Source organism: Sparus aurata, chromosome 23, assembly GCF_900880675.1.
Source record: "Sparus aurata chromosome 23, fSpaAur1.1, whole genome shotgun sequence".
NCBI lineage: Eukaryota > Metazoa > Chordata > Actinopteri > Spariformes > Sparidae > Sparus > Sparus aurata.
Genome location: NC_044209.1, coordinates 1,050,145 through 1,078,091, shown reverse-complemented (window position 1 = coordinate 1,078,091; position 27,947 = coordinate 1,050,145). Strand labels below are relative to the sequence as shown.

The 27,947-nt window shown below is 41.3% G+C and overlaps 2 protein-coding genes across 11 annotated transcripts; one reads left to right on the top strand and one right to left on the bottom strand.

The window, feature by feature from the left end:
* Position 1: 1 nt before the first annotated feature.
* Positions 2-12,243, top strand: LOC115575724 (uncharacterized). Of its 4 annotated transcripts, none has more exons than XM_030407979.1 (9): positions 2-675; positions 807-924; positions 1,001-1,092; positions 1,205-1,325; positions 1,474-1,590; positions 1,758-1,946; positions 2,093-2,245; positions 2,388-2,587; positions 12,186-12,243. In XM_030407979.1, exons 4-8 carry the CDS (start codon positions 1,280-1,282, stop codon positions 2,585-2,587), a joined length of 705 nt encoding a protein of 234 aa, XP_030263839.1. In that variant the 5' UTR covers positions 2-675; positions 807-924; positions 1,001-1,092; positions 1,205-1,279; the 3' UTR covers positions 12,186-12,243. The 4 variants fall into 4 exon arrangements, with proteins under 4 accessions (XP_030263839.1, XP_030263840.1, XP_030263836.1 ...); XM_030407980.1 differs by lacking the exon at positions 12,186-12,243 and adding an exon at positions 11,972-12,030 and having other exon boundaries at positions 807-852; XM_030407976.1 differs by lacking the exon at positions 12,186-12,243 and adding an exon at positions 11,972-12,030.
* Positions 9,754-27,728, bottom strand: LOC115575723 (high mobility group nucleosome-binding domain-containing protein 5-like). 7 transcript variants are annotated; one of them, XR_003982718.1, is made up of 8 exons: positions 26,661-27,712; positions 25,289-25,494; positions 24,592-24,757; positions 16,336-16,763; positions 16,126-16,167; positions 14,649-14,716; positions 14,251-14,294; positions 10,129-10,206 (listed from the first exon to the last, which is right to left on the bottom strand). XR_003982718.1 is itself a non-coding variant. In XM_030407972.1 (7 exons), exons 1-7 carry the CDS (start codon positions 26,953-26,955, stop codon positions 10,125-10,127), a joined length of 1,263 nt encoding a protein of 420 aa, XP_030263832.1. In that variant the 5' UTR covers positions 26,956-27,715; the 3' UTR covers positions 9,754-10,124. The 7 variants fall into 7 exon arrangements, 4 of the variants coding, with proteins under 4 accessions (XP_030263832.1, XP_030263833.1, XP_030263834.1 ...); XR_003982717.1 differs by lacking the exon at positions 10,129-10,206 and adding an exon at positions 12,746-12,822; XM_030407972.1 differs by lacking the exon at positions 14,649-14,716 and having other exon boundaries at positions 9,754-10,206; positions 26,661-27,715.
* Between the last annotated feature and the right edge of the window lie 219 nt (positions 27,729-27,947).

Here is a 27,947-nt window from a genome sequence, read left to right as displayed (position 1 = left end):
ATCGCTTTGGCCAAAGTGGAGGGTGCTCTTATTTCTATTGCTTTTATTGATTAATTTATATTCCTGTGTGATTAATGCATCTGTCTATTTGTCTTTCTTCTTCAGCAGTGATGAGCCAGCCTTTTTTGAGGGGCTCTTTGTGGCAAAAGACAGTGAAGTGTCCACATTTACTGAGGCCATCCAAAAAGCAGTGAAAAATGCAAGTTTTATTTATAATGTGACAAAATAGCTTTATTGCTGAAATATTACTGAAATTGAATTTAGATAAACAATGACCTATATAGCAGACCTAATTGCATTTATTTTATTTATGTTTGTTTTGTATGTCAGAGACATGGAAAAGGAAAATGTGGGGACTCCCAGTGGACAGCAGCAAGGGAGAGTTCAAGGAGGGCTTCCAAATTGGATGAAGAGGGGATGGAGGTTGCTGTATGTCGCCATGGCTTCCTTTTGAAAGCTCTTAATATGTACAGGGGGGAGATATTTGCTTACCCCCTCTACCTTCAAAAAGAGATGATGCCGGCCAAGCCTCAATTTTTTGCCATGGATGTGGCTTGCAAATATTGGCCCTACTTGGAAAAAGCTGCCAGTGTCCTTCCTGCCCTCCAGGAGCTGACAAAAATGAAGCCGTTCCTCAGTGTTATGCATGCAAGAGCTCATGCAACGAAGTGTGAGGTAGTTTTAACATTTTTGTGTCATATGTGCATTTGTAACGTTTACAAGCACAGTAATAACATACAAGTTTATGAACAACTATGGTATGTAGCTTTTGGATTAACATTATATCCCTCTTTACTTACTTATAGATCAAATGGAGTGGTAGGAACCAGGAAGGAGCAGGGACAACTGCTGGTGAGGAGGTGGAGCAAGTTAACAGCTACCTATCTCGTTGTGCCCTGACTACAAAATATATGTCGAAAGCAGGTGATTAATCTGTTTACCATATTCTTGTACCCTTTTTTAGATTGCATTTCATAAACTAGTTATTTGTTTTCAACAGCACGTGTGGACATGCTTACACTGAATGCATTGGGGTAGAACCACAAAAAGAGGGCCTCTCTACACCAAGCACTGTCCACTAGATATGTAAAGGTAAGTCTGTATTTGTGGTTTTGTTGTGTCATGTATTGACACATGTGTTGTTCACTTGGCTTGTTAATCCTTAAGGGTTTTAACCTGATTATTGTATAACACTATTTATCAGACACGTCAAAGACTCCTGGACGAGACTGCAAGGCTAGCTGAGCTAAAAACAGAGCTACATTGCTCAGATGATGAAATGACATCACAGTGGATCTCTGAGGTGATTGAATGGGCAGCTGGAGGTAAGCAAGACCAGATAACAGAAATCAGTTCAGAGAGTGCACATCGCATGTTTTACACCCAAGTTGTATTAAAATGGATTTTATGTATAGAACAAAAATAGTCCTGTGTTCTGTTATATTGAATTTACTGTAACTTTTATTTATATAGAGACACCAAATGCACCTCATACCACTGAGGGCACCACACAGAGTGAACTTCAGCAGTCCAGTGTGGGGCTCTACCTTAGTGTCAGGCAACGGAAACAAAGCCTCTACCGTCAGAATGGTAAAACAATAAAACAAGTTCATAAAATCAATCTACTGTATTTAATAATGTTAACATGCCAACAAATGCATGTACTTGCAATTCATAAATTCTAACTGTCCATTACTTAAACTGCCAATTAGATTATGATAATCTAGATAGTGTTCTTGCTCTTAATGTCTGTTTAGACAGCAGCAAGTTTCGCCACCGCCTTCGAAGAAAACTGGGAGAAGACAAAAAACTGCTTCTTCAGGAGATGCAGAGGTACAATGGACTAGTACCAGACTCTGCAGCAGTTGATGTGGCTGCTGTGGAGAACACATTTACTGGAGAGAGCACTGTGTCCCCTCAGTGGCCATGGGAGGTTCATGGCAGTGGTAAATCAGTTTTGTAAAGCTTCATAAGAATTAATTTTGAGTTCTTGTACTTAGAGTATACTGAACTAAATCATGCTAATAACATATTAAGCGCTTTAACATCCATTAGGTTTGTGGCTGTATTTTAATTTTACTGTTGTGTTCAGAAAACATCACAATCAAGAAGAGATTGTACGACCAAGTGATGTTAACAATGCGACTGGAAGAGGAAAAGAGCATTTTGCTTTTGGAGATGGTGCAACATTGCACATGGTTGCAGAAGCAGACAGAGGAGCTGAAGAACAAGGTGGCTGAGAATGGTAAGATGAAACAAAAATGTATTCATTGAAGGAATTGCTTTCAAGATTAAAAGAAGTAAGCCGAAGTCAGTGTCAGTCACAGAAGACAGACATCTTACTGTGGAATGCGTCTATAATGTGTCTTGTGTCCTTTGAAATGTAGACCAGGGCAACGAAGGACTTTGCTCTATCTTCAAAAAACAACTGTCCGAGCTGTTGGAGCAGTTGCAAGTGGTCCTCCAACAGTACAAGACTGCTTTAGGTCCTGAGGCCTCTGTCCATCTGCACATTGAGGAGGAGGAAGATCAAAGTGCCCTCAGCAGTCCAGACAGCAGTGAAGATGAAGAGGATATCACAATTTAGGTAATTTACTCAAGTATGTACTGTATACTAGTGTTTGTTTTGCAAACCTATACCTGTAAATGATTTATACAGCTTCATTCTAGACTTTACCTTCTGTTACTGTGTTATTTTTTTTCACAGATTGATGCTGCATGACGGACTAGACTCCGCACTGCCAGACCCATCAATCACATATCCATGGACACATAAAAACACGATAGAAAGCACACAATAAGAATTACAAAAAACACAATAAGATCATAAAAGTTGTAGTGATAGTTTAAACTCCAATGCAGAACACCAACTGACAGAGGCATGAAGGAGTTCTTGTGTTGGGTGGTAGCTGGAACTGAGGCACTCAGAGTAGGAGAGTGATTTAAAAAGCCTTTTTTGCAGCATGGCCATACAATTTAAAAACAAGCCAACATGTTGCAGCCACAGGCCTTCATCAGGGCTGATATAAAATGGCCACCCTTATGTAACCTCCTATATATAGGGAAAGGTCACATGTCTTGGCGGGCCTTATAGTAGAAACACAGATTGTGGTGTTACCAGTAAAATACAATTACATCCACATTAAAACGGACATGAAAGAAGAACAAATTAAAAAAAATACAAGCAAACAACAAAAGAGAACAATTCAAGCACTTTAAATCATCAGGTTAGTTAATAAGGGTTTCTCATTCAGGAAGCTGAAGGAAGACACATATTGGCCAAGCTGAATCCCGCCTAGATCAAAGGAAAGGGGAGAAGTCGAGTTCACCATTTAGGGCTGGGTATTGTGCTAGCTTTCAGAGTATATATCCAAAAGGATTTTCTCTGTAAGAGCCTCTCCTTGCTGAACTAGCTATATGCTCTATGCCCGAGATCTTCAAGGTTTTACAGCTGCTGTGATTGGTCTCGTGATGTAAAGCCATAGGATATTGGGGGTTGCCTGTCCTAATGGCCTGTTTATGTTCAGCTAATCGTACCTTCAATTTACGTTTCGTTCTCCCAATATAAAATCAGCCACACAGGCATTCCAGTCTGTACGCAACAAACGTAGTGTTGCAATTTATAAATGATTTAATATCATATCTGTAACCTGAAGTAACGTCTGTGAAGTGGTTGGCATTGATCATATAATCACAATGATTGCAATTGCCACATTTGTGATTCCCTGTTCTCATATTGAGCCATGTTTTTTGGGGAGCTGAAGTAAGATGACTCATCACCAGTTTATCATTAAGTTACCAGTTTATTAATTCTACTATAAGGCCTGCCCAGACATGTGACCTTTCCCTATATGTAGGAGGTTACATATGGACAGCCATTTTATATCAGCCCTGATGAAGGCCTGTGGCTGTAACGCGTTGACTTGTTTTAATTTGTATGGCCATGCTGCAATAAAGACTTTTTAAATCACTCTCCTACTTGGAGTGCCTCAGTTCCCGCTATTACCTAGTATTTGGATCCTTACACTGAAGAGGACCAGAAGTAGAGACAAAGAGACTAACTTACAAACAACTGATACCCATGCAGCACTCAAGGCATGTTTTTGATTGAGTTCTTGTATTGGTTTAATCTGGACCTCTGAGCTCAGTATCTCCTGCCTGATGGTAACAGCTCAGACTGTGAGTGTAGAATATGGGATGAGTCCTCCTGGATTCTCTTCACCTGTTCCAACACACACCTTTCAGAGACTGCAGATTGTAATGATCTTCAAGGCCAATCATTTTCATGGCTGTTTGAACCAGGTGCATTAGCTTTGATTTAGCAGGGAGGTTCTCAAACCAAACAGTCATACCGTATCTGATTACGCTCTCACACACAGCCTGATAAAATAAAACATAATTCTCTGCTCAACTCTGTACAGTTGCAGTCTCCTTAGAAAGTACAATCTTACGTTTAACTGGGTGTTAGAGAAAGGGGAAATGCCAGGATCATGGAGAGAAGCCATAATTTCAGTGATTCCGAAGGAGGGAAAAGATAAACAGGACTGCTCTAGTTATAGACCGATCAGTGTCCTCAACCAGGACTACAGACTATTTACAGCCGTTCTAGCCAGGCGCCTGGAAAGAATACTGCCTGGCATTATTCATATGGACCAGACTGGTTTTATAAAAGGGAGACAGATGCATGACAATATTAGGCGCACCTTACATGTGATGCAATATGTAACCCAAAATAAGGTAGAGGCAGCGATCGTGGGTCTAGACGCAGAAAAGGCGTTTGACTCGGTTGGGTGGGCTTTCTTATATAAGGTGTTGGGAAAATTTTGTTTCAGTGAAACATTTATTAAAGTTATACAAGCCCTGTATGATAAACCAACGGCTAGGGTTAAAATCAATGGGAGCCTCTCGAGATCTTTTACTTTGGGACGCGGATGTCGTCAGGGCTGTTCAGCGAGTCCTCTTCTTTTCGCAATATTTCTGGAACCATTAAGTTGTTGGATAAAACAAAATGATGCCATAACGGGTATAGATGTGGGGGGAGGGGTACAAAAGTTAGCCTTATTTGCAGATGATTTATTAGTTTATTTGTCGAGCCCAAATACATCCCTGCCTGCACTTATGGCTACTCTTGGAGAATATGGACGTATGTCGGGTTATAAAATAAATGTACAAAAGACTCAGGTGATTACTTTTTTCTATGACCCAAGCCGAGCTATAAGGGACGACTATAACATTAACTGGGAGGCTACGTCGATACAATATTTGGGAGTTACTTTGCCTCGGGAATTGGATCAATTAAAATCCAGTAATTATGAAAAGTTGATTAATAGGATTAAATCAGATATTAGTAGGTGGAATTTGATACCCTATACGAGTATTGTACAGAGAGTGGAGGTCATTAAGATGAATGTACTGCCAAGGCTTCTGTACCTGTTCCACAGTCTACCTGTGGAGGTGCCAGATACAGATTTCAAGGAATGGGATAAACTGATTTCTAGGTACATCTGGCAAGGACGGAGACCTAGGATCAGGTTCAAGACACTGCAGTTGCCTAAGAACAGGGGAGGATTAGCACTCCCGTGCATGAAAAGTTACTATCAGGCTGCCCAGATAAAAACTTTGCTACATATATTTGACCCTTCCTACTCAGCAAGGTGGAAGGACATTGAGGCCGGCACGACGATTAGGGTTCCGATACAGGCGATGATAGGGGACAAAAATTTAGGTAAACATATCAAGGACGGGGCAAACCCTTGGTTCAAAGTTTCGGGAAAATATTTGGTTTGAAGTAATTGAGAAGTTCGGATTGAAGAATCAATGTAAACTACTGCGGTGGATTGGTCATGATTCCGAATTTCAACCCAATAGAATGGATGGGACCTTTGGGAATTGGGCAAGGGGACCTAAAATTTTTGGCGAGCTCCTTCAAAAAGGGAAGATTAAAAGTTTTCAAGTGTTGAAGGGTGAATTTACGCTAATGGATCGGGATTTGTTCAGGTATCTGCAGTTGCGGCATTACCTTGAGCATATACTCAGGGTAGAGGTGGGAGGGGGGGAATCAGCACTCATCAAGATGTTTCTTAAATCGTATGAATCGGGACTGGGGAGAAGGCTGATTTCGAACCTGTATAAAGGGTTGGAGGATTTAAAGGGTAATAACACAAGGTACATAAAGGAGAAATGGGAGAGGGAGGCAAATATGATTTTATCTGTGGATGACTGGGAAGAGATTGTTGGGCAGCAGTGGCGATCAACTTGCTCTCTGTCTTGGAGAGAACACGGATGGAAAAACGTTATCAGGTTCTTTAGAACGCCAGCACAGGTGGCATATCGCGACACAAAATGTTGGCGACTATGTGGGGCTGATAAGGCAGACCATTTTCATGTGTTTTGGAGCTGTCCCTCCATCAGCGGGTACTGGCGGGAGGTTAAGAAGGGTATGGATAAGGTATTGAATGTAAATGTTCCACTTAATTTTAAGGCGTTGTACCTGGGGAAATTGGACATAGATTTACAAAGATTTGGGGACAAGCAAATGTACAGATTAATGATGGTTGCAAGTAAGAAAGCACTCACCAGAAAGTGGTTAAAGACTGAGGTACCGACGGTTGATGACTGGATTAATGTTATGCTCACTGTGTATGGGATGGAAAAATTATCTTTCTCCCTTCGACTGGAAGCAGACAAGTTTGAAAGGATATGGCAAAACTGGCTGGAATATGTTAGACCGTTGAGGTCAGATTTTATCTAATGAGTTCAGCAGGGATTAGAGCTGGAAGGAAGAATGACACCCTTGGTTCATAGCTACAGGACTTAAATTGTGTGTGGGGTTTATTTTGTTGTGTGGTGATTTATTTATTTTTTATTTTTTATTTTATTTTACTTTACTCTTGTGAACTTTCTGATGCCTGTGATTAACATAATCTGCACTCTGACTAGGTTTATACTGTGTGCGAGAGAGTGATGTATGGTCACATTGTGGTGATGTGTTGAATATATGCTGCTTTGTTTCAATAAAAAGAAAATTTAAAAAAAAAAAAAAAAGAAAAAGAAAATGCAGGTGAAAGTTCCCGTGTGATAGGGAGTAGTTGCTCAGCTTAAAAAGTCCTTGACCCCTGAATGTACTGCACATACTGTATCAGCTGTACTCTCATATCCCTGGAGAGAGATGGAATAAAAAAACATTTCAATTTAGAAAGTACAATCTTTGGAGGAGTCTAGAACACACGCAGTCTACATGGGTGGTCCATGTTAAAGTTCTGTGTATGTGGAAACTAAGGTACTTGTAGGACTGGATTTGTGCAACTAGTTGGTTGTGGATGACAATTTTGCTTTGATCACAGACTCCTTTGGGATAGAAAATTATCTCCTCTGTCTTTTTAACATTTATTGTGAGATGATTGGTATCTCACCACTCAACAAACCTTTCCACTCCAGAATGATAAATGTTAGTGCTGTCATGCACCTGAAGTAAGCTCAGCGCTGCAGGGTCATCAGAGTATTTGAAATTATAATTCTGTGCGTGATTTGCTAAGCACTCATTTGTGAACCGTGTGAACAGAACTGGTGAGCTGACGCACCCCTGTGAAGCTCCCGTGCTTATGGTTTTTACCTGAGAAACACTATTACTGACCTTAAGTAGCTGAGTTGTGTTTGTTAAAAAGGAGTGATACCATCTTATAACTGAGGGGCTGACAGCCAGTTGTTTCAGTTTCTGAATCAAAAGATGTGGCTGAAGCGTGTTAAAAGCAGAGCTAAAATCAATAAAAAGCAGTCACCCCACTATCCTCACGATGTTGGCCTATATCTGCGTTTTACTATATTGCTAAGTTATACATACCATGTCCAAGGCAGTGTCTATAGTGTCCAGAAATAAAAATCACTGTGTGCACATGAATGGAGGTCATGCATTGTTTCTGTGTGTGTTACTTTGACACTTATTTAATATCATAAGTTTGTCTTAAAATGTATTATGGAACATTTAAGACATATAACTACAACTATCACTGAAACCCTTTCTGTCATCCTCCACTATGGACAAAGGGCAACCTTCAAACCGCCCCCTTGGGAGGGGTGAGACTGGCGATTGCACCAGACGTGACAGCAGCCGACAGATTTATTATGTTAGGTTATGGTTTAATAATCATTATGAATGAGGGTGAGTATATGGTGCTTAGTGTTTACAAAATCAACTTTAATATGTCTTTACAAATTAAAGTTGGTGATGTGTCTGATTGGAGCACAGCTGCTGACAGATGTACAGCTGTCAGTAAGTACATTTACATGCACAGTTTAGTCAGATTACAGCCATAGGTGACTATGCTACTCAATCAGACATTTTTTGGCCGAAGCGTGTCATACCCCGGTACGATAGGTGGCGCTGTACCCATTTCAACTAGTGGTAACAGAGTTACCTCCGGCTGACCTCTTTACGTCACCAGCTGCCTCAGCATTCAAGAAAAGATGACGTACGAAAAGCGAGACGAAGCTACAACTTTGTACATTTCATATATGGTGTACATGATAATTACACAAACTAGGGGCACAATGGCGCTCTTTCTTGCGGTGATTTCGGAGGAAAGACGCCGCCGCCGCCGTCCGTCTACTTCCGGCTCACGGCCCCGGGGAAAAAATCTCGCGCCTGCGCAGAACGCAAAATCCGATCCGATCTGATGGATCTGAGTGACAGTTTCCTCATCACTGAACGTGGGCCACAATCTGATCTTCAATCACTCACGTCGTGAGGACGGGACAAAGTCTCTAGGAAATATAAGGCGTAGGCCTGTCGCCTGTGTATATTGTGTGATTTTGTTTTCTCTCTTCATCCGTCTCGTTTTAGTTTTTGGCGGTGCGCACCCGGTGTTTCTCTCGAGCGAGACCTAGCTGTTTTGAAAACATGACAAAATCCTACCGCTAGGTTTTAAGGATAGGGAACACATATAATAGGTGAAATTTCATGCATCTTATTGACAACATGGTAAGATCATGTTTTTTTTTTAGATTTGGGCCTTCATCAGTGGCGCCCCCTATTGACACTGATTCGGTTATAGTAGTTTAGATCAAGAGCTTTCCAAAACTGTTGATCCCATATCTGTAGCACTTTTTGTTGCTGCTTTATAAGCCTTCAAAAACGTCCCAATTTCAAGGTTCAAAGGTCATTCCTGAGGAGAAGGAAACACCCACATGTCCCATTCTGAAATATGTTACTCCCTAGGTCAAGACCTTTCAAATGATGTCTTCATTGTTCACTTACGATAAAATTTCATTTTAATCTTGCTCCCAGCTAAACCTCTTTCAGGTGTACTTTCTCAGATGCCTTAGGGTCACAGTTAGATAAGATAAGCCCAACATTTTTTAAGGCCTAATTTAATGGCCAAATATGTTCAAGATATTGATGTTTGCCTTCCACACAGTCAGATTTTTCAATTTGGATCAGATAAGACCCAATCTTCCCCTACAAATAGCCTACATATTCTTGCAAATAAGCATATTTCCCCATTCCCTTAATATGGCTATAAACATAGCCTAGGCTATAGCTACTGCACCCTTTCCCACGCTGACAGGATAGATCAGTGGTTTCCAAACTTTCTCTACTGCGGGCCCCCCTTTGGCTCATTAGAATTTTCTTTTTGCAATGTCCAGCTTTGATGTGTATTTTGTATTGATTGCCACTGTGGTGAGCATTCAGGAACATTCTCGTCATTGATTAAAACCATTTATTGCAACAAAGTTATACAGTTAGACTTGGCACTGAAGGCTCCACTCTAGAATGAATGTGATTGGGTAGAGACTAATCAGCTGGCTGTCAGATGACAACAGCTGGGGGCCACTTATGACTTCAATGTCCTGCATGAATTTGCGCAAAGCTTCATTTATAGGAGATGATCATTTGTGGATCTGCAGGGGCGCATTGGTCCCGCGCCAAGGGATGACTGTTTGCAGAGTTAAGTTGCAGACCTAAGTGTATTCACGCTATAACTGACTATGTCATGTGTTACTGTCTGACTTCTTTGGGTGGAGGCTGGAACAGTGTGACACAAGTCAGGCCCGCGGGAACAATCAAAGCAGGGCCACTTGGACCAACAGGTCCAGTCAAGAATGTAGATGCCAGCAAGGGCTGGATATCAGCTGTGGACGGAACTGAACTGGGACACGGATGGAGTGCATGTGTGTGTGTTGTGAGAGAGGAGCAACGTTGAAACCCGCCTGTCACAGAGGAGAGAAGAAAAATGCAATGAAACTAACTATAGCAACTTCTGGCATTGGCATCTCCATAGCAACAGTGCCTCAGGTACTGCAGTATTTGCCTTACCAAAAATGACAAAACTGTGAGAAATATAATAGAAATGCTTTACCATGACATCAGCAAGGGTCAAACAAATAATAGCCTCACATCATCCTTTTCCCATTTGTTAATGATCTTCATTTCTTTATGTATAGCCATGACGTTTTGTCAGCAACAAAGTTAACAACTTGTGTTTTTCCATATTGTGAAAGTAACCAACTTTAAAAAGCAATCAAAAATCAAGTCGTACATGTCAGACCTCATTACACCATATATTCCAACTTGGGCATTACGCTCCCAAAATTCAGGTCTCCTGATGGTTCCCAGGATTAAGAAGAAGTCAGCTGGCTGCAGGGCTTTTTCCTATCGGGCTCCTTTCCTCTGGAATAACCTCCCAGCTGACATCAGACAATCTGGCTCTGTTGACACCTTCTAAATCTAAACTCAAAAGTCACTTCTTCGATTTAGCCTTTAATTAGCCCTTGATATCAATTGTAAGCTTCTTCAGTGGGTCGGTGTCAGTCTCAATGAGTTCCTATAGTATTAGATTACACTGTGCTGCCGAGGAGAAACAATCTGTTTATTCTGATCAATATCGCATTTCTCAAACCTGTTTTTGTTTTCTGTTCCCACAAGCTGCAAGCTGTGTCACTCTCTATAGCTTTCTCCTCCTCCTCTTTTTTTTTTTTTTTTTTTTGAATTATTTTTATTCCGAATATGCAAAATGGAACACAGCTTCCTGATTGCTATTAAACAAATTATTTATACAACATAATATGGAAATGAAGATTTTGAGGAAGCAAAATAATAATGATAAAAAGTAATATAAATGACATATTCGAAAAGGAGTGAGAAGAAGTATAGCTTGTTAGCTCTCACCCCTTTGTCTAAATGAAATTAATATATATATATCTACATACATATATACACACCCACATATACATGCTTATATATATATATATATATATACATACACACAAAAATACACATACATACATACACACATACATACACACACACACATTCACATTCTCTGCCTCTCATCACCATGCCAATTAATAAGTGATAATCACCAATAATCATTAATGACCATTATCCATTGTACCCACTAAATAACATGTGTTTGTACATTTTCTTAAACTGGCTGATATTTGGACTTTGCTTGAGTCCCTCACTTAGGTTGTTCCATAGCTTGACACCAGAAATAGATATACAGAAACTTTTCAAGATTGTTCGTCTGTTTAATCTTTTGAAGTTATGTTCCCCTCTTAATTGATAACCTCCCTCCCGATTTCTAATTAAATTTTGTATATTTTTCTGGTAATTGTCTGTTTTTTGCCTTGCACATGATAATTGCTGTTTGGTAAGATACAATGTCAGTGAATTTCAGTAGTTTTGATTGTATATAGGTGGATTTGTATGTTCCAAGTAGCTGACCTTGTGAATAGTCCTTATTGCTCTTTTCTGCAGGATAGTAAGTGACCATAATGAAGTTTTGTAAGTGTTTCCCCAAATCTCAGCGCAGTAATGTATATTTGGCAAGACCAGTGAACAGTACAGTATGCAAAGAGAATTATGATCCAGTAATTGTTTTGCTTTGTGTATGACTGCAATGCTTCTTGAAACTTTGGACTGAACATGTTCTCTCTCCTACTTCTCTTTCTCCTCCTCCCCTCTTTCTTTCAGGCTCCCTTCTGATGGACCACGGCCCCCTGGGACCATCTACCGTTCCGGGCTCCAGCTGCCTTGAAATACTGACTGATCTGGATCGTCACACCTCGGGCTCTGCTGGATCATTGCTCTCCTCTGCTTCACTATCTCCTCATATCTATATTTCTGTTAACCTTGATCCCTCTCTCTGTCTATTACTAATGATCTTGTGTGTCCTGCCCTCTTCCAGGTCATCATGGTGGACAGGAGGTCGTGTGGCTCAGGCACCACTTGGTGATGCCTCGTCCTGCTCGGTCGTCTCCTGGATCCACTCACTTTACATATAACTTGTATCAGACTTTCTGTTAATGTACATTGTAAACTGTGATTTGTTGCTCTTTTCTGTACACGTGACATCTATTGCATGTCTGTCCGTCCTGGAAGAGGGATCCCTCCTCTGTGGCTCTTCCTGAGGTTTCTTCCATTGTTTTTTTTTCCATCAACATGTGAAGTTTTTCCTAACTCAAATCGAGGGTCTAAGGACAGAGGATGTTGTTCACTGTACAGATTGTAAAGCCCATTGAGGCAATGTGATTGTGATTTTGGGCTATATAAATAACATTGATTTGATTTGATTTGATTCAAGAACATGAAATCAAGTAATACGTCAGCTGTGATATAATAAAAGTGAGGTGTATGTGGAGTTTTCCATCTTATCTCAATTTGAAATAAACATTACCTTAAATACAAGATAGAAACCTAATGACATATATGCTCCAACCAAAATATTCACATTGACACAAAAAAACATTCACATTACACATTTTTATTTTTAAACAACTTGAAGAGAATCCTTTGGCTGCCAGGAAGGGGCCCACTCCTTGCCACTGAAAACAGGTAAGAAATGTTCTTTTTGTTACTGGTGCTTGCTGAGTATTTCTAATAAGCTTCACCTTCTAACATGTGTCAAGCACAGAACCTACAGAATATTCTAGGGATGACCTCAAACAGTCAATGATTCGATTCGGAGAGGTCTGATTTGACTATCAACCTTGTCGTCCAATTGTCGAAAAATGTGGTTTTGAAAAAAAGATTGTACCATTCTGAATAAATAGGGGTGTTCCCTGTTGCTGAACATCTGATTTTACATTACATTAGCTCTTAGCTCTGGAGCGGAAAAAGAAGCAAATGAGATCATGAATCAATGACGGAAAAACAATATGATTCGACTATAAGTCATCTATAGAGCAAATCTGATGAATCAGATGAAACTATGAAAATCCTTAGTCGAGGACACCCCTAGAATATTCCACATATAACTATTTCATTTCCACCTATGAAATACCACTGCTGTTTTGAACAACGAAATCATTCTAAGCAACTGAGTACATAATAAAGCAGTAATAAACTACAAGTAAAAGGGATATTCCGGCGTAAATTTAACCCATGGTCCAACGCACCGTGACTCCGACTTAGACCCCCCCCCTCAAAAGATGAAGTCTGCTAACCGCTAGCTTCTCTAGTTGTATCAACTTTAGCAAAGACAGCACCATAACAAACAGTGCAGTCCATTTCTTCATGCATAAACCTTGATCAAAAAGCCACTCATAGCCACAAATAATGCTCAGAACAGCACCAAACGTCATCAGCAGTACAAACAGGGTCCCAGCACATAGGAGGCATCACACATCTGTTAGCTTTGCCTGGTTTCTATTGAAAAGAGACCGAAACAACTCAACCACTCTCCTCCAGTTATACATGCAGCAACTTTCCGCGTCCAGCATAGCGTCTAGTCAAGTGGTCATGTGTGGTCACTGCCTGCCAGTGGCCGCTGAAACTGAATGTCTGTGCTGCCAGGAGGACTCGGACGTGTTTTGTCAGTGCTTGGACGCTATGCTGGACGCGGAAAGTTGCTGCATGTATAACTGGAGGAGAGTGGGTGAGTTGTTTCGGTCTCTTTTCAATAGAAACCAGGCAAAGCTAACAGATGTGTGATGCCTCCTATGTGCTGGGACCCTGTTTTTACTATTGATGAAGTTTGGTGCTGTTCTGAGCATTATTCGTGGCTATGAGTGGCTTTTGGATCGAGGTTTGCGCGTGGAGAAATAGACTGCACTGTTTGTTATGGTGCGGTCTCTGCTAAAGTCGCTACAACTAGAGAACCTAGTGGTTAGCAGACTTCATCTCTCGAGGGGGGGGTCTAACTCGGAGTCACGGTGCGTTGGACCATGGGTTAAATTTACGCCGGAATATCCCTTTAAGTACTGCAGAGGCCTATAGAGGCAGAGATTAAGCAAAATTGCAGAATTACATACCAAACTGGACAGGGCTCCCACTCCACCAACATCTCTGCTTTGCCCTGTAAAGACAGTAAAGAACAACAAAAAAGAAAGACATCGATCATTATTCTAAAAGGCATCAAACCCAATCTTACGAATCAGCTATTATCTGTGGTTGCAGTCACTGAGTTTTGTTGGTGCACTGGGACTTTCCTGAAATTTACATTGTTTCATAATGATATGTTCAGTATAAACTGTGTTTTAATCTGTGATTCAAAAAGACCCTACAAATGATATACACAAGGATGTTTCTAGAACTGACAGTGAATTTCAACAAAAAAGTATTGTTTGTTTTTGCAGGGACAGTACATGATTACAATTAATTGCAACAGAGTTAGCTAATTTTACATGGGTGTCTGTCTACCCTGTCTAACCTTTCTCACTCTCTCTCTCTTTACTCTCCTGATGGGAAAAGTCTCAAGACGAGCATGGTAAGAGCAATCTGTGAACATAAAAACATAGCTGTTGTACATTTTCTTTAGATTAGGAGCAACAAAAAAAATACAACCATGAAGTCTTGAGTGGTATGCAAGCCAGAATGGTTATATAATGCTTAGCATGTTATACCATAACTACAAAAGTTCTCTCGCCAAAAAGCAACCGAGGCTTTATTTGGGAATGAATATGAGTCAAACCTTTGTGTAAAAGCATAATTACGACGACCTGACAGGCCTCTTGAGGAGCGGTCCACCATTACTCTCCTGCCTGTCAGGTCGCACTCAGGGATCAACAGTTTTTGCCTGCCATGACGGCGACGCACAGGAGCTGCAGCAGCTAACGTGAGTAGTTCAAAAACCTTCTTTTTCATAAACTCTGTGTACACAGACAATGTTCTCTATACTCGTGTTCATGAGTAGAGACCCTGGTGATGCTACGAGCAAAGTTTCATGTTGTGTCGAGCCTTCTTAGTGTTCTAAAAATAGCGATTTTGATGCTAGCGTATCATGCCCCTAGCTCTCCCGTTCAAAATTATCGTGCCCAAAACCGAAACTACGGTAAATCTTATAAGTGCCTCTTTCGTCGTAATTATGCCTTTACACGAAGGTTTGACTCGTATTCAATCCCAAATAAAGCCTCGGTTGCTTTTTGGCGAGAGTTTCGCTTTAAGCCTGATGGATTTCCTGTGTTTTCTGTTAAAAATCATCTCTCATAAAAACATACAACTATTTGGCAAATAATGTGAGGAAAATGATCAAAGCATCAACCCCTGTAATTACATGTACTTCAGCCAGGACCACTTCAGTCCAAGAAACTTAATTACAATTGCAAAATGTAATTTTGGTGGCATGGCTTTTTCTGGGACCTCCCTGCCCTTCCACGCGCCTATGTGGAAGACATGAGGCAGGGAGAGCAGAGTCAGCAAGACCCCCAGAACAGAGCAAGCACCAATGACCCAATTATGACATTGGTAAGTCAGATCCAAATGAGAAGGAAGAGCTGGGGAGGAGGTGGGTTGTAAAGCAGCAAGCTGAGGAAGCAGCAGAAGCAGATGGCCGACCGATGCAGTTTAAATAGAGCGCCCAGTTGAATGAGAAGGAGGAGATATGGTCCGCTGACAAGGAGCTTGCCTATCACAGCCAGCTAGCTGATATGAGCCTGTCCAACATGGCCTGCCCACATCAGCTGATGAGGTGAGCAGCACAGCTTGACTATGTGGCCTGCCTGAACTAAAGCTACACTCAATGTTTGCAACTATATGTGCAGTGGCACACAGTGTATGTTTTCTGAGTAAGTCAACCAGTAAATCATTATCCAAGTTCCTGCCAAAGAGATTTCTTGTGAATATGCAAAATTATTAAATGATTGGTTTGTGCTGTAAGGATAACAAACAGGAAATTAATTTAAACTTACTTTTTTGTAGCTTCTTCCTCTCTGGCATATGCCTTGTTGCCACTGCAATATTAGATTATAGTTCACTCATATATCCTTTAAAAGATGACACTATTCCTTCTTAATTGTATGTAATGTATTAATAAACAATGATAATGAGATTCAGTAATCAACAGATATGAGATTAGCAATGTAAATTATTGAAAATACCCTATAAACATTAGTACATACCTGACTTTTTACCCATGTCGGTCTGCTCTGCCTGTCCCTCCATGTCGGTCTGCTCTGCCTGTCCCTCCATGTCGGTCTGCTCTGCTTGTCCCTCCATGTCGGTCTGCTCTGCCTGTCCCTCCATGTCGGTCTGCTCTGCCTGTCCCTCCATGTCGCTCTGCTCTGCCTGTCCCTCCATGTCGGTCTGCTCTGCTTGTCCCTCCATGTCGCTCTGCTCTGCCTGTCCCTCCATGTCGGTCTGCTCTGCTTGTACCTCCATGTCGGTCTGCTCTGCCTGTCCCTCCATGTCGGTCTGCTCTGCTTGTACCTCCATGTCGTCTGCTCTGCCTGTCCCTCCATGTTCGTGTTGCTTGGCCCTTCCAGTGGGTCACAAGGTGTGAGGTGCAGTGTGATTAGCTCCTCATTCACATGTGGATCCTGGTTCCAACCTGTGCAGTTAAACAAGTTGTCAAATCTCAACAAGATTTGTGTTCACTTTAGATTACAGGAAATTTGTGAGTCTCCTGGATCTATTCAATTTCAGCAAATCTATACTGTATTTAATTCCTTGTGACTGTATTTATAACTCAGAATATTATCATATGGTTCAGTTAATTAAAATATTATTTTATTTCTCTGTAACAGACCATTGCTATCACTGCTGTTCTTTTTTTTTTAATTAAATCTTTATTTGGGAAGGACATGTAAAACATCAGCATACCACTGTGGTGAAAATATAAACAGATGACCTTCCGGTTTTGTTCTTTTGAGTCCAGAAAAGGCACAAGTCCAGTCATCCAGACGCACGAGTCCCAAGGAGCATATTCATGGGACGTGAATCAAACTGTACTTGTCCTTGGTAAAGCTTCCTCACCTCAAGAAGCTTAAATTTCACAGCCTTTATGACAAAATAACATCAGTGGAACTGCATTGTCTTCTTAGAAACAATATTGACAGTTTGCCTGGTATAGACAGAACCAGATAAAATTCACATGCAACTCTTGAAAGAGCTCTAAAACAGCTTAATTGAAATCAGAACATTTTACTGAACTATGTACACGGGCCAGGGGGTCGCCTGCCGCTGCTGACGTTGGAAGAATCAACAATAACCAGTCCAAAATTAAACAGTTAAATTATAAAACAATCTTGCCAATGGGATCAGATAAAATCTGCTCTCATAGGGGCTATGAATAGGATCCAGTTGTGCCAGATTTGATAAAATTTCTCCTTTTGGATCCTAAGCTGATAGGTCAGTTTTTCCATCCTAAATATCTCTCAAGTGATTTCAATCCAATCATCCAGGGTAGGTTGGATCAAGCTTAACCATCTCCTTGTAATTGCTTTCTTACTTGCCACCAAGAGTAATTGTAGCAGCTTTATTTCACTCCTACGTTCCAAAAAAGGGACGAGGCCCAGGTACAAAACATCAAAATTCAGAGGTATTTGAGTATTGAAAACCTTGTTTAAGGAAGCCTGAAGACCCCTCCATAAGTCTCCAATCTAGGACATTCCCAGAAAATATGAAAATGGTTAGCAACAGTCGAGCCACATTGTCTCCAGCATGGCATATGTACACCCTTATACCTCTCCTGATATGGTGTCCTGAAGTATCTAATGATATTCTTCCAGCAGTGCTCTCTCCAGCTCATGGAGCTGGATGTTGACCATTGGAAGGACCATATACTGCCCCACGCCTCATCTGAAATCTTAATCCCTGATTCCCTTTCCAATTTACTTTTAATGTATAAAGTATTGTTATCATTAGCATGGGAAAGAACTGTCTACAGCTTTGAAATGGAACCAGAGGGGGCCACGGCCGCAGCATTTTTCAGAATGTGGAAGAATTCTGATTCAACTTCTGTAAGATCAGTCAGTTTACATTCATGGACAATATATGATCGTAATTGTAGGTATCTATGAAATTCGTTTCGTGCCAGGCCATGTTGGTCCCGCAAAGCCTCAAAGCTGCGCACATTGTTTCTTTGAGAGAGCGAAAGGAGTGTTGTGAGTCCGTGCCCCGTCCATGACCTGAAGCTGGGATCAAGTCTGTTAGGAGCAAAATCTGAGTCATTAGCAAACCATCTGAAAATTCTTAACATTCTATATATCCCACACATGTTAATGACCTTCCGCCAGACTTGGAGGGTGTGGGTCAACCAGGGGTTCCCCAGCTTTTCCACATAGCACATTAGACTCTTGTCCGCTATTATAGCTTGGATGGGGAACCGACTACACAAACTGGCTTCCATCTCCTTCCATCTAGCAGTATATGCTTCATTGCACCAGTATAAAAGCGGAGTTATTTGTGTGGTATAATAATAGTTCTTAAGACAAGGGAGACCCAGCCCTCCCTTCCCTTTGGAAAGTTGGAGGGTGGCATATTTGATCCTTGGTTTCCGACCCTGCCAGATAAATCTGGAGATCCATTTGTCCCACTCCTTGAATTGATTTTCATTCACCTCTATTGGTAAGCTTCTGAAGAGGTAGAGAAGTCGGGGGAGGACGTTCATCTTAACTGCACTTATCCTAGAACTAAGGCTCAAAAAGGGGATCAGATTCCATCTGTGCAAGTCAGCTTTTATACTCGAGGATATTGGCTCATAGTTGGCCCGGAAGAGCGCCGAGAGGTCACGAGTCAGATGTATCCCCAAATATTTAATATTCTCCTTATCCCACTTTACATTAAATTTATTACGAAGAGTTGCAGGTGCTACAAAATTGAGTGTCATCACCTGAGTTTTTGAAATGTTGACTTTGTAGCCAGATAACTTCCCAAAGTCAGTTAAAGTTGACATCAATTCCCCGAATGACCCCTCCGGCTCCCCCAGGCAAACCAGCACATCATCAGCGAACATTGCTACCTTATGTTCGATTCCTGAAACCACAATACCCTTGATATTCTGATTTTGTCTTATTAGTTGACCCAACGTTTCTATAAATAAGTCAAAGAGGAGTGGCGAAATTGCGCAACCCTGTCTGCACCCACGTCTCAAATTAAAGGCCTCAGATAAATCCCCATTGACTTTGATGCGGGCTAAGGGCCTATCATATAGTGCCTGGATTACTCTAATAAATTTGTCCTGAAAACCAAATTTCCCCAGCACCTTGTACAAGAATGCCCATCTAACAGAGTCGAAAGCTTTCTCGGCGTCCAGACTCCCTATAATTGATTGAGTTTTGTTCTGTTGTATTTGACTTAAGATGTGTAATATTCTCCTGATATTATCTGTTGTTTGTCTGTGATGAATAAATCCAGTCTGGTCCAAATTGATGAGGTCAGGCAACAGCTTCTCCAGTCTACGGGCAAAAATAGAGGTGAACAATTTGTAATCTAAATTAAGGACACTGATCGGCCGATAGTTCCCACATTCTCGTCTATCCTTCCCGTCTTTCGGGATAACTGAGATCGTTGCTTCCCTCCACGAAGGCGGGATTTTTCCCTCCTGTAGGATATAGTTAAACGTCATTAATAGTAGTGGAACAAGTTCTGATCTCAGGCAACGATACCACTGAGCACCATAGCCATCCGGCCCAACTGCCTTTCCTGGTTTTAATCTGGTGATAGCTGCGTTAATTTCCTCCACGGAGATTGGTCTTATCAAGTTCTCATTTTGAAAATCTAAGAGTGATGGTAGATCCAAAGAGCCAAGAAAGGCATCAATGCAGTCCTCCTCAGAAGCAGTAGGTTGTGAATATAGATCCCTAAAGAAGACCTCAAAACATTTCTGAATCCTTTCTAATTTAGTTTCCAATATATTAGTTTGGGGGTTCTTAATTTGGTATATTGTACTTTCTTCCTGTTGTTTACGTAATTTGTAGGCCAGGTATTTAGCCGATTTCCCTCCCACCTCATAGTATTTCTGCCTCAAGAAAGTTAAACTCTTCTGGGCCTCCAGTGAATAGATTTGATTTCACCCTGTATTTTCCTGATTTCCTGCTTTACATTGGAGTTTGGGCTATTTATATCTTCTTGTTGTTTCAGCTTTAAACTTATCTGAAGGTCTGTTAATCTTTGCTCTTTAGTTCTCTTTAAGTGGAGGTAATAGAGATTAATTTACCTCTCATTACCGCTTTAAGCGTATCCCATAGGATAGTTGGCGATACATCCCCTGTGTCATTAATCTCTAGAAACTCTTTTATGTCTTCCTTAATTTTAGATACAATAGCAGGGTCATTGAGTATATGTGAGTTAAGTTTCCACAGAGTGTTTCGTTTTTTCTTAGCCACCTGGAGAGACAAAATGATGGGACTATGATCCGACAAATCCCTCGTTAATATGTCACATTCTCTAATCTTACATCTGTCCACATTAAACATAAAAAAGTAATCCAGCCTGGCATAAACTCTGTAAGAGCCTGAATAGTGCGTGTAGTCTCAGGTAGATGGGTATAGCTCTCTCCATACATCTATTATCCCCATTTCTACCATATAAGAATTAACTTTCCTTATGAGTGGGTTACTTTGATTAGATGGATTAGATGAGTCCAGACCAGGATTGAGCCTAAAATTAAAGTCCCCCCCACAGATAACCGTGCCCTGAGAGTCCACCATTAAGTCAAAAATATTTCTGTAGAACAACCAATCACTCCCAGGTGGGGCATATACATTTAATATTGTGATTTGAGACCCCTCTATCCTTCCCGTTACCTTGACGAATCTGCCTTCATCATAACCGAATTCTGAGATATGTTCGTAGTTAAGTGCACCAGAAATAAGTATAGCCACTCCCCTCTTATGTTTAGAATTCACAGATGAGAAGAATACATATTTGAAACCCTTTCTTTTCAACCTTAGATGGTCCGTTTGGCTCATGTGTGTCTCCTGGAGCAGGGCGATCTGGGCCTTTTCTTTCTTTAGTTTAGACATTATCTTACTCATCTTAATCACATTCAAGATCCCGTTTACATTGAAAGAAATAATTTTCACTGGCTCATCTTGCATGTAGTAGTAATAACTGGCAGCACGACATATCCCTGACAGCAGCAGGCAAACCCCCTTAGAAAAACAACAAATGAGAAAAGAAAAAATAAAAAGTAAAAAACAGAAACAGAAAATTCTGTGCGTAATTGGAACATAAATGCACCTGACCACACTTCCAGCAGTGAAACACCTCCACTGCTTCCCTTAGTCCTAGAAGGAAAACCCCTTTTCCCTCCCTGAGTCAGGGGGCCTTCCACTATGATGGCGCCCTCAGCAGAGAGACACCCCATTACTTTTAACTCGACAAAAATTATATTTTACCAAGTCGTCCATATCATACTTATATAACCATGTACTAGTTCTCTTCTCGTCTGTATACTTGCAGCCTCTCCTTGAAACCTGCAGCTCCTCGGGTCTGCCGCGTCCGCCGACCCCCAGCCTCCCGCCACGACGACCATCTCTGTAGTTTCTCTCTTAGTGTTGCTGGTGGTTTAATCACTTTCACCGGGAGCCCCGGCTCGCCAGATCCGCTGTCGCCTCCTCCACCGTATTATAAGTCTTCGCTCCTTCTTCGTAAAATACCTTCAGGCGGGCTGGGTACAGGGTCCGGAACCGCAGACTCTTTTCTTTCAGGATCCTCCGCGCCTCTGCATACTCCTTCCTCATGGCCATAATCTCCGGCGGGTAGTCGTGGTCGAGGTTAATCTTGCTGTTGTTCCATGTAAAACCTTTCTTCTGCCACGCCAGCTTAAGCACTTCTTCTTTAACGGTGAAGCATAGGAATTTTACCAGGACCGACCTGGGCTGTGACCTGTCTGGTGGAGGGGAAGATGGCGCCCTGTGTGCCCTCTGTATCTGTAGCGCTGTTGAGGAGGGGATGTTGAGATTCTCTCGGAGTAACTTCTCCACAAAATGGGTCATGGATTGTGAACCTGATTCCGCTCCCTCCGGGACCCCGTACAGTCTGAGCGTCTCCCTCCTCGAGTATGCCTCCAACGCTGTCAGTTTTAGTTGAAGTTTTTCCTGTGTTGTTATCATCTCGGATAGTATGTCCTCCGTATTTTGGAGCTTATCTTCATGCCCAGCGACCCTGGCCTCCATTTCGTTGAGCCTCGCGTTGGTTTTATCCAGCTCCCCTCTGATGACCTGAAGTTGTGTTTTCGTGTCTTTCCGAAATTCTTTCACCTCTTTCCCCACGCCTCTTAGTTCTTCCAGAATCAGCATCAAGCTTACAGGTTCGTTCTCATTCTCTGTCCCACCGCCATCGTAGCTAGGAGCGGGGGAGGCGGCCTGGCTTGCCCCGGGAGGGCTAGCGCTAGCGCTAGCTTCTTCTGTTAGCTGCATCTCGCCGTCTTCAACTTGTTCGGTGTTTAGCTTTTTAACTCTCCTATTTTTTTTGGACGTCATTAGCTGGTTCAAGCATTCGCCTTGGGGCAGTTTTAAACACTTCTCGTCGAGAGCTCCCTTACTAAGCCGCCATCCCCTCTAAACCGGAACCGGAAGCCATCACTGCTGTTCTTAGTGTATAAAGGACCATATCCAGCCACTTTGTGTCAGGGTCTTGCATCACCCTGTCAGGGTTTTTTCCACAACAATGACTTTACATACTTTATGGTCAGCGTCCTGTTCTGAAAGCTGATGCTAACAGACTCAATAAACTCATCAGGAAAGCTGCTCCTGTCCTAGGAGTGGAACTCCAGTTCGCTGTGAGAGAGGAGGATGCTGAGCATCATGAACAATTTCTCTCACCCCCTGTATGCCACACATGCACATGACTCTAACTATTATTGGCATTTACTCCATTCACACTATAATAAACTAATCATCTGGCATGAAAATGTCCTTTGGGATTGAAAAAAGTTCGATCTCATCTTATTTTATCTGTAATATTGTTTATACAGGACAATGACAGAGTACTCATAAGATTGACTCAAAAATGGCATCAAGCGAAACTAAACTATTTAGTTCACACTAAGATGTGTCCGGTGAAGGAGCACTGCAATTTTGTCACTTTATACTTTGACATGGACAAAGGAGACAGCGACGCCAGACAGCCAAACATTTTACAGGAGGAAACTGATGTTTTGGTCCGGGAAGTCCAAGCTCACAGTAACTGAATATATGGTAATGCAGACAGACCTCCACGGACTGATGAAGCAGAAGTAGTCTGGGAGGAGGTTATGGTTAATCCGATTTGCCCCGATACACTAAGAACTGTTGCCCAGTGTGGAAAAAAATAAACAAACAGAAAAACGCACCCTTTTCCACTAATAAAGACGCTCACATTTACTGTTTACGGTTTTACTTAGCAACGGTCTGTTATACAGAAATACAAGACTGTAAGATGTAGAATCAAGAGTGTAAATCATAAGAGTGTGATCAAAATGCAGCATTCAAAAGAGCCATGTCATAAAGAAAAGTTAATCCACTCGTTTTGTGAGAATTGCTGTCACAGCCCACAAGGTAACAGATAGATGGCCTGTTGTAAGTCAGTACTCAAGATAGTGCTGCGACCGCTGTGTGACGTCACATGATCTATGAATATTTTAACCCGTGTAACAAATATGAGTAGTGTGCACAGATCACAACATAAACAAATACCATGCGTAACGGGGATGAAATTAGAAGCACCTGTGCGTAATGGACGCATCGCCAAGCTCTGTGGCCTGTCCCTTGTCGGCGAGCGTCTCTTTTTCTCTTTTCTTTTGAATTTTCTGAGATGAGAGATGCCAAATATATACTCACTATCTGATGCCGAAGCTGTTTGTGGTTAGCTGAGAGACATGTGAACTTGTTAGTTTGCATCAAGTTTTAATCTGTGTTAATTCAGTCAGGTCGAGTTTCCATTACGTGTGCCAACCGCCTTTGATCCCTCATCAGATGTGATGGGACAATCGATATAGACATACATTTACGTGTTGATTCCATTAGTTGCATTAAAAAGTGGTTGTTGTGATTACTGTTTGCATTTAAATGTGCCTGACATTATGGAAACTCGTTTGTGCAGCCAAACTACCATTGCACCGGCTGCGCATCCCCTTGCGCCGAGAGTAGACCAAGTTCGCGCTGGCGGGCTTTCAGGCCACTTTCGGTGCAGCTTTTTGGCACGAAATTGTCACTGCACCCAGCTGAATCTGCTTCCCACTTCCCCCTGCTGCGCCACCACACCCATCTCAGGGCACCCCTGTCTACCAAATTGCCAAACTGACCGTGTGCTGTGTTGCGCTGCATGAAACTTGCACTGCGCCACCCTGTGCCATGCCATGAAAATAGAGCCCCATAATTCCTTTCCAATACAATAATTTAATTTATACATGAATAATACCAATTGTTAAGCATGCATTGCATGCATCTCACCTTCACAAAGGTACTCATAAAATGAGCCAATTTTTTGGAGGTAGTCTTTGGCAAAATCAGTCAGTCTGCAACGAGGGGTGAGGATCTCACACTTTGTTTGCTCCTTCTTTGTCGTCTTTCCTAGAAGAAGCACTGGTTTGTAGCCAATAGCATGGAGTTTCTCAAGCTGCAATGACAAAAGTTTGTATTATCAGTTGAAAAAAATGGAATAGCAACTACAAAACTAACTAAACACATTGATTAATGACAAAAATATGACATTACTGAGGACAGCATCCATACTAATGCCATTTAGGATGCTCTAACTTCGTGGTGAGTTTCACTTTTGTATAAAAATGCATGTGCAAACAGGAACAGTTCATGAAGTGTAAGCTAAAAACTAAACTTTTAGACAAATAGCAACAGTAAGGGTACAATATGCATCACATTCGTAACACTTGTTTTTCGTTAAGATAACTAGAAACTGAAGCATCAACAATGACAATTTCTAAATGTACTCAAAATAGAGAGAAACCTTTGTGATTCTATGACTGAATAGGTGAATGCTGTAAATGCATTTATAGTTGGAAGTGTATACATTTTACAAGCTGTAGTGGTATAAATGCAGTCAGTGTCTTCTATGACCTTTTTTGTTATGAACACAGAAATTACTGAGGACAGAACTGCAGTTAAATGCAATTTTAAAATCTGCACAAACCATGATGGTGGCTTCATCCTTGATGGATGCCACGTTGTGGTTCTTCTTACGGCCAACCACCCATTCTTCTCTCTTATCATCAAACCTCTGAAGTTTCTTTTTAAGGCGCTGCTTCAGAGGCTGCTCTGTCTTGCAGTGAGGGCACACCTTCCGGGCGCAAAACAAAACTCCCTTGCAAAAGGGACAAGTCTTTTTTGTCGACCCTCCTGGCATGACAGGAACACAGACAAGACAGTCAGACAGACAGTCAGACAGACAGACTAGAAGACAGATACAGACAAGCAAATAAACAAACAAACCAATACAAACAAACAGGCAGACTAACAAACAGTTACACAGATAGATAGATAGATAGATAGATAGATAGATAGATAGATAGATAGATAGATAGATAGATTGGCTCTTAAAAGTGCCTTTGGGTCTATATGTGGAGATGCTGGGTCGGTGTTTGGGGATGGGGTGACAGAAACTACAAGGAGAACAGAGACAAATATTTAGTACTGTAGGCTAGCTATCAGTCTAGCTGTGTTTATTTGCAGAAAGGTTTAAAAAGTATATGCAACTGGTTGAACCATGATTTCCCCATCTTCTGAATGAATACAAAAAGGTCACGTTTTTTAAAAAAAATCAAAACACAGGTTTTAAGGGTGCCTAATGAGACATTATTTCTCATGTTATTGCATATCACATAATAACGTACTCTGGTGATGCTCCACGCTCGAATACAGTAACTATTAGCTTAAACATAGTTGACTCACCGGTAAGCTAGCTGGACAAACTTACAAGATATGGCTATTTTTTCCCTCACAAGTTAGAAGATCGTTTTCATAGTCTTGCATTTAATAAAGAAATCATTGTTAATGTGAACACCCAGCAGACACACATCTTACCTGGAGAAGGGTTAGCGGGAGAAGGGCAGAATATGCTTCCGACAGCGGGAAAAAGATATATGTTTCCTGCTTTGTCCTACAAAATAAAATAACCAAAATACTTTTCTAATCATAAAATGGCTGAATCATGCAACAAAAAAGAAGAGTCAAAGCATCAGATCCTAAATATGAGACGATATGATGCCGAATATCACTGGATTATTAAATGTACAGGCTTGACATAACATTAAAAAAACGGGGGGAAAGGTTCAGAAATTAAATAAAATGAAACCCCTTCAGTGCGCCGTGGCATTTGGCTGTCGTGCTTGTACGCACGAAATTAACTTCCAATTGAAATGCATTAGTTTGAAACTCGTCCTGAGTAGCACGAAAAAAATGAGGAAATCGTGCTGGCACGCACGAAACAATAGATTAATTAACGTGACAGTATCACGACTTCCCGTGAGACTGGGTTGCCGTGAAACACAACACACTGCACTCACGATATTCCCTCTGAGACTTTATCAGCGCGGCGAGCTCGTCCGTCTTGTTCCCCAGAGACCTCACGTTCCCAATGACGATCGCCGGTACAGCCGGTCTGTGTCTCCTCTTCTTCGCCCTCCATTTCACTCCGGCTGTGCAGCCACGGCGTCTCCTCCGCAGCTCCTTCAGGACCTCAGGTCTGGCTCCGGGTAGCAGTGCAGTAGGTTCACACAGCGCAATCAGCTGGTCGCGTGTGTAAACAATGCGCTCAAAGATGCGCTCCTGACCCTCCGTTGCTAGGGCTAGCAAAAACATCACAAAAGTCCAAAAAATTAAAAAAAAGAAAGGTGTTCGTCCTCTCACAGTCTCCGGAGAAGAGCCGCCAAAGTTCAGCGAGAATCAGAACAGAGATACAACAAAAACTACGAAAAAACTTGAAAAAACTCTAAAACCCACGGGAGCTGCTGTTACAGGCTGCCACCTTGTACGGCGCCATAGGTACAATTTTGAGGTACTTTACTCAAGTATTTCCTTTCTCTGCTACTTCATACTCCCACTCCAGAACAACTATGAGCCAAATTTTGTACTATTTACTCTACTGAATTAGAACCAGAGGAGTGCATTTTTCATTTATTGTATTAAGTCAGAAATCAAGTTTAAAAACACTAAGTCTAAAAATCAGATAATCTTAAACTTAAGTATTTGATACTTTAAGACTTTCACTTAATTATGGCCTCTTGGGTTAGACTTCCATTTTTACCAATGTAATATTTAAGGTAACCCAATATCTTATAATCAGTTGTAAACCAAAATTATGATATACATTGTTGTAAAATGGGCTTTTACATCTGGTAGTATAAATATATTTTAATTGTAATACAAGTTTAGGTAACAATACCTAAACTATATGTTTCACTACCTTGGCTGAGAAATTCCTTCCTTCCCCTAAATAAAATACAAATAAATTATAATGTTATCACTGAACAAACAGTATGTGTGGACTCTGACCAAGCAATTGATACCTACATTAAATAACAGATACTTAGTCATTTCAGTTTCAGTGCTGGTACAGAAGTACTGAGTGTGCAAAACATTCATTCATTTCAGCTGTGTACACACACACACACACACACACACACACACACACACTCTACAAATTGTCTGAGAACACTGCAGCATCATTTTATTCACATCAGGACATTTCTAGCTGCTGAATTTCCACAACAAGTTAAAATAATAATTATAATTTTGTCTGTCATGATTAGTTTTTGTTGCGTCCTCTATCATTGTTACATGTCATCCCTCCT

Bases quoted from the DNA above. Each gene is read 5' to 3' on its own strand.
- LOC115575724 (XM_030407979.1), top strand. From the start codon at position 1,280: ATGACATCACAGTGGATCTCTGAGGTGATTGAATGGGCAGCTGGAG. The intron at 1,947-2,092 runs GTAAATCAGTTT...TGTTGTGTTCAG, and splicing joins ATGGGAGGTTCATGGCAGTG to AAAACATCACAATCAAGAAG. The intron at 2,246-2,387 runs GTAAGATGAAAC...TTTGAAATGTAG, and splicing joins GAACAAGGTGGCTGAGAATG to ACCAGGGCAACGAAGGACTT.
- LOC115575723 (XM_030407972.1), bottom strand. From the start codon at position 26,955: ATGTTTTTGCTAGCCCTAGCAACGGAGGGTCAGGAGCGCATCTTTGAG. The intron at 25,495-26,660 runs GTGAGTGCAGTG...CTGTCATGCCAG, and splicing joins AAAGTCTCAGAGGGAATATC to GAGGGTCGACAAAAAAGACT. The intron at 16,168-16,335 runs GTATGTACTAAT...CTAATATTGCAG, and splicing joins CGACATGGGTAAAAAGTCAG to TGGCAACAAGGCATATGCCA.